The sequence below is a fragment of the Filicampus tigris genome, chromosome 9 (assembly GCF_054856515.1).
Source record: "Filicampus tigris isolate MCC_2025a chromosome 9, RoL_Ftig_1.0, whole genome shotgun sequence".
Lineage (NCBI taxonomy): Eukaryota > Metazoa > Chordata > Actinopteri > Syngnathiformes > Syngnathidae > Filicampus > Filicampus tigris.
This window is the reverse complement of record NC_141225.1, coordinates 10,013,428-10,033,075: the sequence shown is the minus strand read 5'-3', so window position 1 is coordinate 10,033,075 and position 19,648 is coordinate 10,013,428. Positions and strand designations below refer to the sequence as shown.

The following is a 19,648-nucleotide window of genomic DNA, read 5'->3' as shown; positions in this document are numbered from 1 at the left end:
AAAAGCCCACTCATACAACTTAATGACGAATGAGCAAAATTATTTGCACCGTGATTGGTTTGCCTTTACACACCTTCGCAATGGATTTGAACTGTAATCATTAATTTACAGATATGTTATGCAGAGTACCTCCATTTTCAGGGTCTCATAAGAGGGGTTCTCTTTTTTGACCTTGGGGTAGAGCTTGTCCTGTATGGAGTTGCCCGGGACCCATTCATAAATTATGATTTGTGTTGACTTGTATTTTGTTTGTCCAATTGTTTCACGGTACCTCTCCACAGTCGCAGGTAGAACCAGCTTCTACGCTATGCAAGCGATGTTCGATACCACTTTTTCAAGACCGATACCACTGTGAGTATTCATTCTTTGAGTACTCAACGATACAGAGTATGAATACTTCATGATTTTAGCTGTTAAGATTTCTTCTTCTACTGCTACTTCCATGTACAGGTAATTATAGTCTGATGTCTTCTTGCCACTTAGTGGCAGGAAATTGAATTGTAATTGAGCATCTCCTTGGCAACAAGTTAAAGTAAAACATTATTTTCAATGCATTTTATTAAAAATCATGAAAAACACAAACTATGCTCACGTTCCCATTGGAAAGGCAGAATTTGTGATCCAGCTCTTACATTTGATCGCATTACATTATGCAAGTGTAGTAATGTGACTTGAACATTAAAAAAACAAAACAGTAATGAACTTTCACATTTCTTCCAGGACAGAAGAAGCGGTTTATTAAACCAAACATAAAGCTTTTGATATAACATGAACATTTAAATGAAAGTCCCAATCAGAACTGTTTTTTTTTTTTTCAGCAGGTCACCTCACAGATTTTGAAAAGGCTCTGGCCTGTCCATTTCTAAACTCTGCCAGTTCACAGTGTTCATCTCTCTTTGTTGTTACAGCTCAGGTCAGCCTGGGTCCTCTTGTTGGCCTCCATCATGAGCTGGCAGGCCTTCTTGTGTTTTGGCCAGTGTTTCACCTGACATTCTCTACAAAAAAGCAGCCAAGAGATGAACAATCAATTTATACTTTGGTGGCCAGAGCTGGGCAATTTTCTAAAAATTTGCGGTCTGTTTATCGACTTCCGCCTAAAGCCAGGGTACCCTTCCGCCATCTGTTTATCCGCCATTTTTTCCGGCAACACCAAATAGTAATCACCTATAGGCCGGTCTAACTATCATTTTAAGCGGGCTCCCGTTAGCGTTTACAACTCCCCCAAGGGCGATATTTGAAATAAAAACACTCACCGCAGCGTGGAAGCCTCACTGCGGCCGGACTATATGCATATCCTTTTCGCACCTTCCAGGACCTCTGAAGCCTCACCGCATTTAAAGGAGACCCATTTACCGCACTCCTTTAAATGCGGTGAGGCTTCAGAGGTCCTGGAAGGTGCGAAAAGGATATGCATATAGTCCGGCCGCAGTGAGGCTTCCACGCTGCGGTGAGTGTTTTTATTTCAAATATCGCCCAGCGGGGGCGAGGAATAGACTATTACATAGAGGGGGAAAAATGGGCTTCCGACTATGCTTAGTCCGACTATTTTTTTAAGTTTAGCCACTATTGTTTATCGTCTACAAAATGGGCGTCCGTCATAGGCGGATAGGTGGACTGGTGCGTCACATAGACTCTATTCCCAGCTCTGTCGGTGACATCAAGAGACAACTCTCAATTAATGACGATGGCCTTACCTGTGACAGTACCACTCCCCTTGGCAACGAGAGCATCTCTTCGCAGCCTCTCTCCCGCAACAACCGCACTTTGGCTTCTCGGGAAGCAAGCTCTCCATTACATTCAAATTGTATGTCTGAGCCAACCTGGTCCGAGACAAAAGTTATTGATGCCCATGAAAGGGGAAGCCATTGTTTTGTTTTTTTCCTTAAAGTGGAAGTCAACCCAAACAATTTTTTCAAGAATATGTTCCCAGCAGGCCCACTAGTTGAAACACGGCATTCTGATTAAGTTTGCGTTTGTGGAATATAATTTAAACAGCAAAATCCACCCGTTTTTTCCCATCTCTGGAGGCGGCCATGTTGTCTTCTGTCGACTGAAAATGACATCACAACTGCTCACAACGACCAATCACGGCTGACCTGTTTTCTGAATCTGAGCCGTGATTGGTCGTTGTGAGCAGTTGTGATGTCATTTTCAGTCAACAGAGGACAAAATGGCCGCCCCCAGAGATAGCAAAAAATGAGTGGATTAACACTTATTCCACAAATGCAATATTTATCAGAATGCCCTGTTTCAACTAGTGGAGCGGCATAGAACATATTCTTGAAATCTGTAAGTATGTTTTTGTAGTTACCTCTGTGCCTGCAACCTCAGGTCTTTTTCAGAGGCGTTGAATGTTTGTTTGACTTGATACTTGGCAATAGCCTTCCACTTGTCGGAATTCTCCCTGATGATGTAGTTCCACATTTCAGGGATCTACATGTGAAGAGAAGCAGAAGGTGAATAAAAGTTTCAATTAGAAGGAAGTGCAGTTAATTATTGTTAATACATCGCATTAGTTAACTCCGTTCTTTTTGTACTGGATCTTGCAAGATTGTGTGGGTGTATCTAATGACTGTACAGTGAAACCCCACAATTAGGAAAGAATAGGGACCGAGCCCTACCACGAATAGTTAAAATCCTTATGTAATTGTTACCCTCTAAAAAGGTTTACAATTACCCAGAGATGCCGCCAGAAGGTGGCAAAGGACTACTTTTATCTAAATTAAGTTGTTCAGTTCACATCATATCCTTCGCTCCAAGATGCCACCAGATGGCGGCAAAGAAGCTTTACAGACAGAGAATTTTGGTTGAACTCCAAATTGTACCACTCTAACTGCACCTGCTCTAAAACGAGCTCCTTCTTCGGGGGTTCTGGGTCTGTAACCGCCAGGTGAGCCAGGACACGCTGGAGTTCGGTCAAGTTGGGCAGCTGGTCGATCAACACTTCAGTCAGAAAACTGCGCAGCTGTGAAACATAAGATGTGCTATAGTGTAAATCCACTATCATCACCACAAACACTACATCAGCTTACACTAGACAGAATTAAGTTGCTGGCGGCAGTAACAAAGCTCATCTGCTTGTATCATGAACAGGAAGTGGATGAAGGTGCGCATAATAGGAGGAAGCTCTGTGGTCAAAACAACTCCAAGAAAGCAAACAAGTAAGAAGGAAAATGCTGCAACACTCACAATATAAACAGGCGCAGCTCAATGAAAATGAATATTGTGTGAAGTGTGTTTCAGTAGTTTAATTCAAAAAATGAAATTCATATTGTAGATCCTGTATACACAGAGATTTATTTCATGATTTTTAAAAAGCCATCTATCCGTTATATTTTAATAAATAATTAGCCTACAGCTAACAAAAATCCCAAATTCACCTCATGAAGATATTAATACATAGCAAATAAGCAAAAGTTTTTTCCCAAATTGAAATTGGGTATCTGAAATTATGCCATAAAGTCATTCCAGCCGCTCATAAAACACAAATGATTTTTTTTTAATGTTTAAAAAAAGTCACTCTACAATATTGTACGTTCTTAAAACATGAGTATTAACATAATCAAATAGGATGTATAGAATTAAACCGTTTCTGCATCATGAAACACATCGTGCGCACCTTAGCTACAAAGGGGCCGTGTAATATAAACATTCGTAAATACATTATGAAGACTGCTGAATAAGCTGTAGTAATAGATTAGTAATGTTTTGCAGAGGGGGCGGCACGGTCGTCGACTGGTTAGCACGTCCGCCTCACAGTTCAGAGGTCGTGGGTTCAATCCCGGCTCCGGCTTCCCTGTGTGGAGTTTGCATTTTCTCCCCGTGCCTGCGTGGGTTTTCTCCGGGTACTCCGGCTTCCTCCCACATTCCAAAAACATGCATGGTAAGTTGATTGGACTCTCTAAATTGCTCCTAGGTGTCCCCCGCCTACTGCCCGAAGACAGCTGGGATAGGCTCCAGGACGCCCCGCGACCCTTGTGAGGATAAGCGGTATAGATAATGGATGGATGATTTGCAGAGGATAAAGAGTAGTATATTGTTGGTCAATAAGTGTTGCTTCACTGTTTGTGTTCAACTATCCATTTCTTGTATACAGCACCATCAACGCTAGTTTTGTTAGCCAGTCTATGGCTCCTAAGTTATACCACCGTACTGTATATCTTTCTACTCCAAATGCAGGAGGACTTGTGTGAACATGCATGGGTGCCCATTATACCGGCTCATGAATTCATATTGAGTATTTTACCTTTAGAAGCTGACTCTTATTGAAACTGTTGAAGTCGTATTTTCGTTGGCAATCTTCCTTAAGGAGCAGATTGTACAGCGAAATCCAGACCTGCCCATCCAATTTGGTCATCTTCAGGCAGTCTTCCTCTGGTATTTTCTGCCATTTGCCATTGATGTACTTCTCTACGTCGCCTGCATGGGATATCGAGAGTGAGCGAGAGTATGAATAGGTAAACTGGAAGAGGAAAGTAAGCACACATATGGCGTGATGACGCTTACCTGATGTGCAGCGACTCCACGGGCAGCACTCGATCAGGCGCACCAGTAAACAAGGCACGTTATGTGTGCAGAGCATTCGGTTAATGGCGCTGATACTGTAAAGGGAAAATGACATAGGCCTGCCTTAGTCTAAAGACTGAAAAGCTTACTGGCTAGTAATGTCATGTTAACAATATTATCAATGTTATGTTTTCCTCTGTGCGGTTTGATGTTTGTGTGCACCCTCTTCGCAACGTTTTTTTTATTCACCAGTATGGATTTATTTATAAGGACAGCACAGCGCACTAGTGTTGAGAATTTTTGCGTTTGAATCTCAACTCTGGCCTTCCTTTGTGGAATTTGTGTGGTTTTGGAGCCTTGTCTCATCTGATCTTTAATTAAAAATGTGTGTTTTGGAAAATAAAATTGACGAATACGCTCTTCAATGGACAGCAACAGCACTGTACAGTTACCTGTCAGTGTGGTCAGTGATGTAGCGCAGCACTGACAAAGCCTTCAAGGAAATGTCGAATTCCAGCTCAGCAGCTTGAATTTGCAACTCCTAAGAAACAAACAAAGATACATGACAGACACATCATCACCATGATCTCATAATTAGATTCCAACCCAACCAATAATCATTTACCTCTTTAGAGGACAGAACAGCCTCGCGGTTCACTTTGTGGGTATTGTGAATCGCGTCGCCGTCCTTGCTGGTGTTAGCGGCCAGCAGGATGAGCTTCCGGTGGCAGTAATCCACCAAGTCAAGAACAGAGTCGTCGCTAGCCTCGCATGAGTCCTACACAAAATGTCATTTAATGAAGTTGTGCGTAAATACGGCAGATCTACACACCACTGTTCAAATGCCAGGTTTTTAAATGCAAGGTAAAAAAAAAAATAGCCCAAGATAAATAGTTAAGCCCACTAGAACAGTGTAACTTTATTTGATGTAAATCAGAGGGACATTAAAAAAAATTGTATTCAAATGATTGTATATTTTCATTATGCATGTTTTTTTTCATGATGCATGCTGCCAACCTCTTGGCTAGGTGACCGTTGTGAAAGCGATCCAGATGCCTGACTCCCATTTAACATGAGTTTGAATATGATTGGTTAATTCTAAATACAACCACATACCAATTATAAGAAGGTATTCACACTTATTTTTATTTTTTTCTCAATTGAGTCATACAGGCTGATGGTGACATTAATGCTGGAAAACATTTGGAAATTATTTATCTTGATCCCATTTTTGGGGATATCACAAAAACCTGTCATATGAAGTGGAAACATTTGATATCCACTGCATGCTGCTGGGGGGCCATCACTACGGCACTGACTGACCTTGTGAAACATGATGGTCTCCAGCAGGTTGATGATGGTGGCTTCATGGTGGATCTCGGAGGAAGAAGGAAGAAAACATTTAAATAGAAATCATTTCTTCTGTCACTAACGATATCACCATTTGTCAATGGGTTAACACTCAGAACAAAATGTATGGGCCATTCTGAACTGCTGAGTTATTACTGCTTTTACTAAATATAAAATACTAACTAAAGGTGACATGACAAAAAAAAGATGTCATGACATATTTGAATAGATTGTTACACATTCAGACGTGGTGTAGAATTGAGCAACTTGAAGCAACTGAGGCAAAATGGAGGGCACTATTTGTCTAGTTTGGTGTCTAAAAGAAGGCCAAAATGATGTCAGCTGAAATTGGGATTCCCCCATACCAAAAAAATCAACAATCGGTTTGATTGATCATAAATTAATAAATAATTTGATTGATGATTATTTTTTTTCTCATAGTCGATCAAGGAAATGTTGTCAAATGTCCATCCGTACTCAAAGCACTCATAACAGTATCCAATCAGATTGCTGTAATGTCATCCTTATGCTACTCACAGCCTCAAGGGAGCATATATCTTGGTATCAGGGATTGCCATTTTATGATGGGGTGAAATATTTAACTCAGGTCCTCAGCCATCAAGGTACACTGCATTTGAACTGCAACCTATGAGCTGAATTTTGGCGAGACAATTTCATCTCTGTGGCAGATGCCCTAACCACTTCCTCATCATGCACCACTAGATAAATGAAGCAAAAATAAACTAACTCAAGCGTACTACTGTAGGTCTTACAAATCAGTCTAGCAGCAGAACAGTTACAATGAGTGCACTTCTTTAGCCAGTGTTCTAGTAGCCAAAATCAACAGTGCGGTCTGCTGGTTGCTACCAAGTATTGCACTCCATTTTGCTTCAAAACATTACTGACACCTTCTGGTGAGCATAGCTCATTCTTAGAAAGTTATTCTTGCAATCACAGAGTGTCGGATTTCTGGTGAATTGCAGGACTATCCACTCACCACCATGTAAAGAGGAAAAGTGTTCTTTGGCGTGAAGTCCTGCAGTTGGCATAAAATGGGGAATATTTTTTGCTTCCACACTTCAGTCAGGATCATCTCATGCACCAGAACTGAGATCTGCAAAGTAGGAAACACATTTCTGGATTAAAATAAAAATCAAACTCTCTTTACAGGTATGGTGGTTCCTTTCCTTCAAACATCAGTTCAAACCGTCCATTGACCGCGTTTCATTAACTCAAAACAGTTGTATCATACAGCTATCCTTAGTGAAATGAATGGAAACGCCATTAATCTGTTCCAGCCTCACAAAAAAACGTATTTAATGATAAAAATGTAATTCTATGATATACAGTACTTCATATAAACATATAGTCATTACATAATTTAATATAATTTTTTTCAATCGCTCTTTGTCCGTCAGTTGTGCTGCTCATTGTGGTGTGCACACCTTGACCAGATGGGGGTGGTCTAAGACAGACATACTGTACTGGAGGCTCAGCTCGTCCCTCAGCTTCTCAGTATGACAGTAATATTAGTCACTCATCGCAGAGGATAACAAATATATGCCTGTGAGAGGCAAGGCAAGGCGGCTATGTATTTGTTTGTATAGCACATTTCATACACAATGGACTAATGTTTGTCACATAGTTAAAAGCACAGCGTTTAAGAGCATTTACAAAGAAAACAGTTCGAGACATTTTAAAGGAAAAGTAAAGGACTGTAATATGGTCTGCTGTACCGTTTTCGGATATCCATTGCTAAAGAGTAACAATACTGCCACATATACGCTAATTGTTAGCAAGTGAGCCTGTTATATGTTCACGTTCAGGTTATGAGGCTATGTGGTTGCTTTAAATATTCAATTCTTTTAGTTCTATGTTTAGTTTGACAGTAACCTTCACCTGAGAGTGGAAATACAAGAGTATGTTCTAGCTAACATTTTTGCTCGCAAGTCAAAGCAAAAAAAAACCCATCCGATTGACGCTCACATCTAAAAGAAAAACCTCACAAGTCAAGTCACTCATATCAAGGCACCACTACATAGACTAAAAGCACAATTTTATCATGTAAGAGAGATTTTGTTTTACATCACTGAAACACTATCCACACTAATGAAATACAATTTACTGCAAATCGATTTATATAGCCCAAGAAACCAAAAGAAAATTGACATTATTTTTATAATCATCCATCTATTTTCTGAATACTTATTGTCATTAGGGTCGCGGGTGAGCTGCGGCCCATCACAACTCACATTTTCTTTCTTTCTCTCATTCATTTTCTTCAATGAACCTAACATTAAACTGTGCTTATGGGCACACAGAGTTGCACCGTCTCCAGGTAACAGGCTGCTGTCACTGAAGCTGCTGTACTGACAGACAGGGGAAATCCTTCCTCCTCCTCGAGACTTGTTTTGTACGACCTTTCCCCCATTGTGCCCACTGCCAAACTACATGTATTTGTCATGGCACTCACAAACATGCCCCTTTGTCACTGAGAAATTCCAATGAGATACTGCGATCAACATTTTTTCTTAGCATTTACAAAGATTTAATAAGGGAATCTTTCGTGCGTCACCTTTCCATGAGATACAAGCATTTCCTTGATATACTCGTCCAGTGTGGCCGAAGCACTCAGTATTGCCTGCATGTTGAGCTTCTCAATGTGCTCATGTTGCCTGAACCATCTAGGAAGGGAAAACATTAAAAACGCTTTTTTAAAATTAGTCAGTTCTGTTGTTTTGGAACCACTTTAAATGAGCTGATTACCTGTGTAAGTTGTTACTAACGCATTGGTTCTCAAACTGGTGTTCCCAGGTAGCATGGGGACCGCAAGATGCAACTTGAGGATATATATATATATATATATATATATATATATATATATATATATATATATATATATATATATATATATATATACACATACATATATAAAATCGCTACGTTGGCAACACTGATGGTGCTTTTGTGAACTAGCTCTTCTCTGTTTGCAGCAATGTTGTTAGTGTAAGAACTGTGTGTAGGCCAGGGTTAACATACCATTAGGCTGGCACAGGCAATTGCATGGGGAATTGAAATTGTCAGAGGGCACCAGATGTTTCATAAAAACTGATCAATGAAGTCATTAATTTAAAGCAATTAATGTTTTTAGTCTTAATTCACGCACTTAAATTGAAGTGTGACACAACCTGTGTTTTTCATCACAAAGACGCAAGTATTACAGGTGTCGAAATATGATAAATAGATGAATCCATCCATCTAACCATTATGCGAACCGCTTACCCTCAAGACGGTCGCTGGCTGTCAATTAACAGTAAAAGCATCAGTCACTTGTTAGTCAGATAATCCTCAAGAAGAATCTGAAGAATTGTATCTCACTCACGAAAGACTACAGTATTTTCTCAATTGACATAGCCGATGACGAACATTAACATTCAAAATCTTTGCAGTACGTGAGAGGCCGGACTACGCTAGTTAGCGTTTTTCTGCGCCTCTGCCCCACTGTGCACGAATACAGTTTGTTCAATTGGCGTTAACTTGAAAATGAGGACCACATTGAGAACACCTATATTCTAGCCATTTTACTAGCTAGGCCTAGGTTGTCATTTCTACCCGAAGTTATTTACCTCGTCGAACCCACGTCTTTGAGGGAAAATATCTCCAAACTTTCCACGAATGCCTCCGCCTCCACTGGCAACAGCACCGAACCCTCCATTTGTTGATGTTAAAAACCTGTCAAGTGGAAAGTGATCAATTAAGTTGTGTCGAGTTGACGAGCGACTGCTGTCAGTCGTTCGTCGAAGTGTGGTTTGTTGGTCGTCATGGCAGCAGCAGTGTTCACCGACGGCGCAGTACCTCTATGACGTCTCTGAGAGGCGCCACATCATAAAGATGCTGAAATTCACGGGACCCATAACACTTGATTAAGTACAGTTGCACAATCCTATTGGAGCCAATTTAAGAGCCGAATAAAAAATACTGACCTTGCAAAGTGAAAGAATGTGCGTTTAACCGAGATATTAATTGAAAATGGCAGTTTGCAGTGATAAATGAGTTCTGCGCATCATGAGTGTTTTACCGACTATGCATGTAAGCATGTCACGTCGTTGCGTCCATATCTAACGAAAACCATGCCTCTACAAATGCTTTATTTTTACCCCTACCTCCCAAAAATATTGCGTTTTGCTTATTTTAAAGCACAACAGTGAGGGCTTTTTAAAATCAGAAAATAAATTACAACTATAGAAATATTGAAATATTTTGTTGTAACGCCACAGAAAAAAATGACTTTTTTAAAATAAATCCAGATAATACTGTTTTATTGTTTTAAAGCACACTCATGACACATCACACACACGTACACACACAAAAAAACATTTTGAACTGAAAAATACCCCACCCCTTTTTTTTGTATAACTGAAGACAAACCAACATTTTTTTCATGTTTTAAATTTTTTTTTAAACAAAGTTGTTTTTCTTTCAAATAATTTGGGGAAAAAAAACAATAGTTTTTATTTTTTGTATATGAAAACAATTTTTTAAGATAAAAAATGCAAAAAACCATACAAGTGGAGATCCGAACCTGGGACCTTCCTCTCACCTGTGAGGAAGATGTGCCACCCAGTACCGCACCATGCCTCCAAGACATAACTAAAATGAAAGACACAGCTAGTAAAAACACCTTTTATTAATCATAATTTATTATGCACAATAAACATTCATCTCAAGCATGTGTTAATGAAAAGAGGCAATTAAAAAAATACTTTGGACCATTTCCTTTGACAGCCAACAATCCTCTGCTAGAAAACATCTTTGGTTGAGCTACTCTGCATCTGTCAATCAAATAGTTGTCTCTTTGATGATGGCACATGCAACGTTATTTCCAGCACACAACAATGTTGGGATCATTTTCCAAACGCTCATCTAGCTCCTTGTAGCTGACACCTGCCACGTGAAAACAGCATAATAAGCACACTGGCTAATGTTCTTTATATCTCGGCGAGTCAAAAAGTTAAGACTTGCCTGTCTTGCAGCAGATCTCATCATAGCTGTGGCAACCTGTGTAGAGGCGATGGGGCCTGCTCCTCTCGTCACGCGTCACCTTTACAGGGTACTTCTGCAGCCGTCGGATGAGTGACTTCATAAGGCCGAACTGAATCAGCCTCCTGAAAGGGGAAACACATGACATAACTAAACTTCATCCGACCTCATCTGTCATGTGGCATCATGTTTTTTTCCGAGAGCCGCTGACCTCTCATCTACTCTCTGTAACTGCTGCGAGTAGCGGGAACACAGGTCACGGACAGTGGTTCCTGGACTCAGACCGCAGTACAACTGGAACACATCTCTCACACTCGGACGCTTCTGACCTAACAATAATGACAATATCGAGTATAATTTAACATAAACACTAAGCACTTTATAATAATTGCAGGGTCAACACAGACTGACTTGCGATTCACTATTCGTGAACTCACCTACTCACAAAAAGTTATTTGCAAAAATATGTTTTGTTAGGCAGGTGAATGGTAAACTTCTCAAGATGATGCAAAAAGGTCTGGATCCCTACTGGCTTGATGAGCTGGTAATGACTAACTGCTCAACCTAAGGTACAGTAAGTACTCATCCAAAGATAGAGTCCTTTGCAATATTTGTACAGTATTTAAAAAACGAGAGTATCTGTGCATCAATGAGTCAAAAACGTAATGAAATAGCTAATGGTAAAGCAGTAATTGATACTTCTGTTGCAAAGCGGCAACATACACCCCAGCATCCTCACACTTCTGGTGCATTTTTTAATGCCAACTAAACCATTTATTTTTAAGCGTAATGTTGTAAGATGACTTTGAATTGATATGTATATGTGTTTTTGCGTCACAGTTAAGTTATACAGTAGTTAGCAAATAAACAATGACTACAGTCAACTACAAAACCGTTTTCGGTGGGGCTTCCATTGCTTGCAGGTTTCTGTTCTTCACGTCAGTGCTTGGTCCCCAAGGCCTCTGAATAACAAGGGTTAACTCTCTCTTACAATCTTTGTAAAAGCTACAAGCTTCTTGTTTACCTTGCTTGGTGACATAGTTTAGACATTCCTCTTGGATGAGTTTGTCATCGATTAGGCTCTGCACTTTGGGGGTGGTACAGTACACATTGGAGTACTGAAAGTGGTCAAATAACAGCAAATGAAGGTCACAACACAAAAAGATCATACGAGTCAACATGCTACCTGAAAAACACGTTTTAGCTTTGACATAAATTGTATTTCCAATGTACGGTAGATGAATATACAATTCTTTGGCATTATATAATGTAAATTGCAAACTTTCTTTGCCACAAAACAACAGCAACACAGTACTATATGCATAGTATAATGCTCAATAACAATTCCAATTTCTATAGTACCTGGAATATGGACACCAGGGTCACGACATCATAATACCTATAAATAAAACGAGAAAATATATACATGTCAGCTTGTGGTTTGTCACTGAAACAAATACATAAGAAATAGAAAAGTGATTACCGGTACCTTGGCATGCACAAATGAATCGGATTACCAACGTAGCCCACCCAGTTTATATGCACTTGGTTTAATTCAATCTTTGGCTAAACTCTGTGTGCCTCCGAAGACTAGGTGACGATAACGCTCATATTTCAGCAAGAAAGGGGTTGGAACTAGTTGTTGCTTGCGTACTGGTACAAGTTGACTGGTTAAAGTAATAACTTTCTTTCATGTGTGCTACCATTTTAATTTTTGGGCTCCTGGAGTGTTTCATCACAATATGTTTTCCTGACCGAATTATTGTTACAATATAGTCTAAAATAAAATGTGCAATACAAATAAAGTTTGATTAAACATATTTTTCATAAGGCCAACAAGGCACAGCTGGAACAGCTCATACCACTTTACCAGCCTGACATATACTACACGAGGGGTCCCCAACCACAGGGCCGCGGACCGGTACCGGGCCACAGGGCACAGGCCACTTTGGACCGGGCCGCTGCGGGCTGCACAGATGAAAAAAAAAAAGAAAATACGTATAGTCCTTCCGGTTTATTTATTATCCGAGGCTGAAAAATATTTTATTTTGAAAAGTGACAAGATTCTCTTCGTTACATCCATCTATGATTGACTCTTAACGCATGTCAAGTTGTCTCTGTCGTGTAACACTAATATTAAATACACAAGTGAGGAAAATAAACAGACGTATTTGGAAAGTCTCTCCCACACCTGGCTGATGGTGAATAGTTGCGGGGCCGCAAAGGGTATAGACTTGTATGAACCGGTCTGTGGCAGAAAAAAGGTTGGAGACCCCTGTACTACAGTATTGTTCCCTCCTTAAGCATGCAGTTTTCAATTTGGTAGACAGCGACAATTTTTCAATGAGATCATGTGTGCGTGTTTGAAGCTGTTTATTGACACTCCCAGTTGAATTTTACTTTTAAGATAAGCCAAAATAAAGAGAATCACACTTTGCATGTTTAACAAAAAAAATTGCTTCGCCTTACAAAAGTTTGCTAGCTTAATGCTAACACATAGTGTGTAGTGCCATGGACAGGCCAACATAGTTAGCATCAACGTTATTTTATAAACCTTTAAATAACCACCATTACAGAAAGATGATATAACAATAGTCACATTTATATATTCTTTCTACTTTGTGGAAAACGAGTTGTATTACTTCAGCTTAGGTGCAACAGTCTACTTTGCGTCTTTTCATCTAATACACTGTGAGGGATCGCCTCGCAAACGAGATGTTGCATCTCCAGGGGTTTATTCCACGTTAATAAAGAATTTTCATCATCATCTAATCTACAAGACGTCCTATTTGCATTTGTGCACCACGCTGACCCCTGAAGGCCAAGACGCACAAAACAGAAGCACAATATGCCTTACGGGCAGGTGCAGTTCGAGTCATGTCAACTATGGGGCAATTCCTAAAAGGTAAACTTTTTAAATACAAAAAAAAAAAAAAGCATAAAATTGTTATTTGTGTGAAACATATGCCATTTATAATAAAGGTTTGTGTTTTTGAACAATCTTGGATTAAAATCAACACATTCTGGTAGCAATTGCTAGATGGAATGGCATTATCAAATACTGGTACTCGTTATTGGGGAGTATGAAAATATATTAAAATATTAAATATTAATATTTTTTTAAAAAGTGGTATCGGTGCATCCCCATGGAAGAATATAACAGGACTATTAATACAATGTCAATTCCTGACCAGAGACCATCCATCCATCAATCTGTTTAGTGAAGTATACTCACAGCAAATTCTGCACAGCAATACGAACTATATTCAGCTCCACGTCAGCTTCGACAGAGATTTTTTGCACATGTCGGAAGCCATCAATGTAGGGCAGAATCTGGAGGCAGAATGAAGAACATGAGAAGATGGTCCAGAACCTCAAATAATCACTTAATAAAAGTGACAAAGGGCCTGCATTTAAAGTGCTGGATGCTACCAAGCAATCCTCACAATCTCACAGCCTGAGTCTTGTAAATTTTGGAATAACACAAAATGGCCAGGGTCAAGACAAATCAGTCAAGTGAAAAACTCAAGTGATTATGAATAATAATTACACATATTTCAAGGTACCTGGGGTTAAATTATAAGGGCAATCTAGCAGGGTTGTTAACATTCTTTTCTCTAGTGTGTCAAATTTAGAACGCATTTACTTTCACTTTACAGGGACTTTAAATCATTTTTGAGTGCAACATTGCAAGATAGCTACAGTGAAATCCGTACGTTTTCCCATCATCGGTTGCAGATTTGGATGGGATTGTTTCCCTTTCATTCACGCATCCTCCTGCTATTAAATGATATTTCACAGGGAATTGCAATTTAATTGAGATCAAAGTCTGTAAATGTTCAAATCAGATGTGCTTTTGTCAGGTGAACAACCCTAGTGAGGTTGAAACACATTCCTGCAGTGGAGCAGTTGAAATTTTGACCCGATCATTTACATGGATTGCATTTGACTGCATTAGTGGTGCAGCTTCCTCAAACGACACAATATTGTTTTCTAGCTGTCACATGGATATGCAAACATTGAGCTCGTTGTTAACTGTTGGATGATCCCTTATCATCGATATAATATTAAAATGACTGCAGGGGACTGATAAGAGGACTTTCAGTCATTGTCCTAACGTTTCTTAGTTTTTAGGGACGTCCTAAAGGGGAAGTCAATCCAAACATTTTTTTTCAGGAATATGTTCCATAATGGCCCACTAGTTGAAACAAGGCAATCTGATTAATATTGTGTTTGTGGATTTTGAGTTAAGCAGCACAATCCAGATGTTTTTAGCCATCTCAGGTGCGGCCATTTCGTCACTTCTGTCAACCGAAAAAGACGTCACAGTTGCTCAGGGCTCAGGTAACGTACAATCATGGCTCAGCTTCAGAAAACAGGTGAGCTTTAACTAATCGTTACCTGAGCAACTGTAATAACAATTTCAGTCAACATTTCTGACAAAATGGCCGCCCCCTGAGATGGCTAAAAACACTTGGATTTTGCTGCTTAACTCACATTCCACAAACGCAATATGAATCAGAATGCCTTGTTTCAACTAGTGGGCCTGCATAGAACATAGTCCTAAAAAAAATGTTTGGGTTGACTTCCCCTTTTTTAACTAATGTCGCACAACAGTTGATGCAACAATGCCGCACCTGCTGTGTGGTGAGATCCCACTGAGATTTGATAAAGTGATCTTTGCTCTGAGTGAAAACCGGAACGTCGTACTCTTGGACGACTGGGGGATCCTTCCGCAATGGGATCAGCTTCAAGTGGATCGTGTTGGATTCGTCTTAAAAAATAAATAAATAAGTAAGTAAGTAAGTAAGTAAATAAATAAAAAAGACAGGGTCATGACCATAAATTTCCCCCAATGTCTTTCAAGGACAAAATCCAGACAAATTGGTATTTTCAGTAACTAGGCTGTAACTAATCCAACATTTCCAGAAGCTATTTGTACAAACAACTGAGACAATTTAAATTTTACGATTCAGATTTATCATTTGACATGATCAGATTTACCACTGAAAACTTGTCTTGGGACAGTATGATCAACATCTCACCATTATGCATGGAATAAGAATTAGTGGAAATGAGATTATGATAGTCAAAGAGTCCCTTCTGCGCTATCTTGCTCTTACAATACAGTACACATCATAAAACTGACAGTGCTCTTGAAAAAAGAAAAAAAAAAAAAAAGGTCAAATCACATTTGCATTCACAGAAACAATAAACAATGAGATATGATAATGAATGGTACCTATGGGTAAGGTGCAGGCCCCAGTAGCGTTGAGCTCTTCCAACAAGGTGGACATGATAGGCAAGAGTTTCTGTTTGCTCTCCTCAGTGGAGATGAATCCGCTCTCCAGCTGCAGCACAGCAAACACATACACATGTTGGAGGGGAAATACAGTATTTTGTAAATCTGAGTTTATATTGCTAGTGTACAAATAGTTGTGTCTGTAGAATGCTCGCCTGTGTGTGGCAATTTCTGCAAATGTGTCTGTGAGTGAGCTGTAATTTTGCCAAATCGTGTGCAAATGCTTTTGTTGTTTTTATGAACGCTTATTTTTAGCCCAATCCAAGAAAACGATTGGATTGCAGACTAAACACACACACACCCTTTCTCAGAGCAGCCACGAGTGTAAAGGCCGAGATACACCAATGCGACGTCGGTAAGCGTCTGGCCGTCTGATTGATGTAGCGAACACCGTCGTAACATCGGACCCGTCAGCAAGCGTCTGGTGGGCGTTTCAGCATGTTGAATCGGCGTTGTGAGTCGGCACATTTTGTCACTCTCATTGGCTGTTAGCTAGCAAATCAGCGCTCGGAGCACCAACGGGAAGTGACAAATGCGGATAAACAGTGAGTATGCCTTTGCTGCCTTAATCTTCTTATAAATACAGGAGCGAGTGTTGACAATGTAAGTATTTCACGATAATGTGTCAAGAGCGTGAGGGTTTGCTTCACGTGGGAGTCCATCGTGAGCGAAAAATATATCTGAATGCATTGTTTACATTTCTATAATCCACCCCCCGGCAAAGAGCTTTCCGGTTGACTTTTTCTAACCATGAGGAATAGTGACTACCGCCACCGATGGTATGGAGGGGTATTACATCTCACGCATGCACAGAAGGTACTTTAATGGTCAGAGTCGCTGTCTGTTGTTGCGGTGTATTTTTCCAGCGTGACTGCCGACAGTCATCCCGATGACTGGAATGAGAGGTCTCCAGCTGCCAAAGCGAATTGTCGCCACTTCGCCGGCCCGACGGTTATCGCTTCCGCCTCGGGGAAGGTGGCTTTGGGCAGCCGCCGACCGGCTTTGGACGCCACAGTGTGAAGACGGCGAGCCGTTGACTCGGAGGGGCGGCTAAATGAATGCCAGTGAGCTTTTAATCTAAATGAATGAATGAATGCAGTGAGTTTTGTGTGCCGCTCCCCCAATCATTGTCGCACTATTTCATCCATGGTACATATGAAACTGTAAATATGGTTCCCCGGTTCAATGTTGATGTGAGACACAAAATATGCGGACTGTATACGCTGTATTTGTGTCTTGACTGTTGGCGGCTGTCTCTGGCTTGTTTAAACCCAGAAATAGAGTTTTTATCCGCAGTACATGTGAACGCTTCTCCTTCTGTGCATTTGATGGAATGCACTTTGCAACGTGGCCATATCGCGCAAAGACAATGCATATTTTAATGGCCGTTTGTTATGGCAGAACCTAACATGCTGTGAGTGTCGCCATCATGCGTGCTTCCATCCCGCCTCGCGCCTGTTGTAAAAGCAACGGAGGCCGTGTGGTTTAAATGTTTTAATCTTTAAACGTTAGGCAAGCCCCCTCACTGTCCGCTTTAAAACTCGTTTGAAGACACATTTCTGTTCTTTGCCTTTTGACCCGACATGAGACTGACACTCTTCTGCTGTTTTCCGGTGTCTAGTGTATACAATAATTTTGTGTTTTAATGTATTGCTTTCACTGTCTTTGTTGTTGTATAATTGCTATTTTGTTAATGTAAAGTGCTTTGTTACAACTGTAGCTGTAATGAAATGCACTATATAAATAAAGTTGCATTGTATTGTATTGTATTGTCTGTGGTGTGGGGCTGTTTGGGACTACTGGAAAAGTGGCACTAGTCTGCCTAGTGACAACAACTATTAATTACTGTTTTGTGGGTGGTGTGTGCAGCAACCAGCTTTAGGACAACATCATGAAACGGGTGCAGCTGCCACTCCGAAAGAGGCGGGGTTTTAGTGAACCAGGTGTCTTACTTCCGGGTTCGAAAAATAGTCACCAAAATAAATCATATTTCAAAAGAAATTAGATCGCAATTATGCCAAAGGTAATATATAATCATGTATAGGCCTACAGTTAACAGTGGAAAGCTTGAAACTGCATGAGATGGCCTCCTTAATGGTTTTAAAGTGATTTTACAACCTGGAAAGGCCCACGTGAAAATGGTTCCGATTTTTCCCAAGAAAAGTCCAAATTGCACAATTTATTACTGTACTGTAATATGAAGATGAAATATTTTACCTCAAGTGTTGTGAGGTATCCAGACAGCTTCTTGACAATTGGTTCAAGGGCACACGTGTTGGTTTGTGCATCACAAACAAAGCCCAGATTAAACAGGAGGGCGTTGCGGCTGTACTTCTTGTGCTCAATGCACACCGGACACCCGATTAACTTTTTGCCCATCGCAGTGCTACAGGGAGACAAACAGGATAACGATGTATAACGTATAACGTGACAGTAATACAGTGTGATAAAACAGTTAGTTACATACACTGTTATTAGTTTATTCTGCAACTCTTGTTTGGTAATAATATAAACTTGAACCGTGTCAAAGAGCTCCCGTGAAATGTACTCTTCCGGGACCTGTCGTAAAATAACAAGGGAGATGTTCAGTTATTCTTATCACATTTTTACCATTTAATGTAGTGTGCGCCAACACATCAAACTTGACCAATGATTGCACTTTTACCTCGTTTGAAATACAATTTGAATATACAGGTAGACTGATAGAAAAAAAGGATAATAGAGGGATACACGAATAAACGTGTAGACAGATAGATAGGAAATGTTGATTGATAGAACGATCAATACAACGATTGATAGAATGATAGCTAGATAAACAAATGTGTTTCGTTCACCAAAAATGTTTGACTCACCTGATATGTTATTTTGGGACCCAAAGTCGGGTGAAATTCACTAAAGAATATGCACTCTATTCGAGAGTCCATTCCCATAACGTACCTGCCACCCGGTGTTTATTACTGATAAATTTAAACCAGCAAAACGTACGGGCTCTGCTTCAGACTTGCTTTTTAAACCAGCTGCCGAGCTAAGCTTGTCGTTTTGAAACGAAAACTACAATAACACAATGAAAAACAATATCAGTGCACAAACACATAAAAACATCATAACAAAAGCGCCGTTGTGCATTTTTTTTTCAAACGTTATTCCACTTTTGCTACAGCAAAACAACATTTTGCAGCCAAACGACGCAGCAGGAAAAACAACAATGGTGATTTCAATAGTGCCTCGTACACAATATTGAACCAATACTGTTATAAATTGTATCAATATCTAAATCACAATTACTCTACTAATCCAAACCCAAAATATGTGTATGAAATTGTCTCATCTCTCCGTTGTTGTTTTATGGTTCAGTTTGTGTGCCCACTGCCCAGCGTTAGTACAAAAGTTTACATTATCACGACCGCTTTTAAAAGCAACACAACTCGACAGCGCTAGCGTTGCGCACCT

At 40.0% G+C, this 19,648-nt stretch overlaps 2 protein-coding genes across 3 annotated transcripts; both read right to left on the bottom strand.

The window, feature by feature from the left end:
* Positions 1 to 642: 642 nt before the first annotated feature.
* Positions 643 to 9,689, bottom strand: zmynd10 (zinc finger, MYND-type containing 10). 2 transcript variants are annotated; one of them, XM_086040120.1, is made up of 12 exons: positions 9,483 to 9,636; positions 8,432 to 8,565; positions 6,854 to 6,970; positions 5,830 to 5,883; positions 5,132 to 5,284; positions 4,959 to 5,047; positions 4,507 to 4,601; positions 4,247 to 4,419; positions 2,840 to 2,965; positions 2,312 to 2,433; positions 1,695 to 1,820; positions 643 to 995 (listed from the first exon to the last, which is right to left on the bottom strand). In XM_086040120.1, exons 2-12 carry the CDS (start codon positions 8,555 to 8,557, stop codon positions 887 to 889), a joined length of 1,290 nt encoding a protein of 429 aa, XP_085896246.1. In that variant the 5' UTR covers positions 8,558 to 8,565; positions 9,483 to 9,636; the 3' UTR covers positions 643 to 886. The 2 variants fall into 2 exon arrangements, with proteins under 2 accessions (XP_085896246.1, XP_085896245.1); XM_086040119.1 differs by having other exon boundaries at positions 652 to 995; positions 8,432 to 8,540; positions 9,483 to 9,689.
* Positions 9,690 to 10,525: 836 nt separating this feature from the next.
* Positions 10,526 to 19,623, bottom strand: nprl2 (NPR2 like, GATOR1 complex subunit). The gene is made up of 11 exons (XM_086041870.1): positions 19,051 to 19,623; positions 18,666 to 18,757; positions 18,416 to 18,584; positions 16,139 to 16,247; positions 15,534 to 15,670; positions 14,132 to 14,229; positions 12,259 to 12,295; positions 11,921 to 12,014; positions 11,108 to 11,225; positions 10,879 to 11,021; positions 10,526 to 10,800 (listed from the first exon to the last, which is right to left on the bottom strand). Exons 1-11 carry the CDS (start codon positions 19,126 to 19,128, stop codon positions 10,733 to 10,735), a joined length of 1,143 nt encoding a protein of 380 aa, XP_085897996.1. The 5' UTR covers positions 19,129 to 19,623; the 3' UTR covers positions 10,526 to 10,732.
* Positions 19,624 to 19,648: the final 25 nt, after the last annotated feature.

Bases quoted from the DNA above. Each gene is read 5' to 3' on its own strand.
- zmynd10 (XM_086040119.1), bottom strand. From the start codon at position 9,571: ATGGAGGGTTCGGTGCTGTTGCCAGTGGAGGCGGAGGCATTCGTGGAA. The intron at 4,602-4,958 runs GTAACTGTACAG...TTCCCTTTACAG, and splicing joins ATCACTGACCACACTGACAG to TATCAGCGCCATTAACCGAA. The intron at 2,966-4,246 runs GTAAAATACTCA...TATGTTTCACAG, and splicing joins ATAAGAGTCAGCTTCTAAAG to CTGCGCAGTTTTCTGACTGA.
- nprl2 (XM_086041870.1), bottom strand. From the start codon at position 19,128: ATGGGAATGGACTCTCGAATAGAGTGCATATTCTTTAGTGAATTTCAC. The intron at 16,248-18,415 runs GTAAAATATTTC...GCTGTGCTGCAG, and splicing joins GATACCTCACAACACTTGAG to CTGGAGAGCGGATTCATCTC. The intron at 10,801-10,878 runs GCAAGTCTTAAC...TTCACGTGGCAG, and splicing joins TGAGATCTGCTGCAAGACAG to GTGTCAGCTACAAGGAGCTA.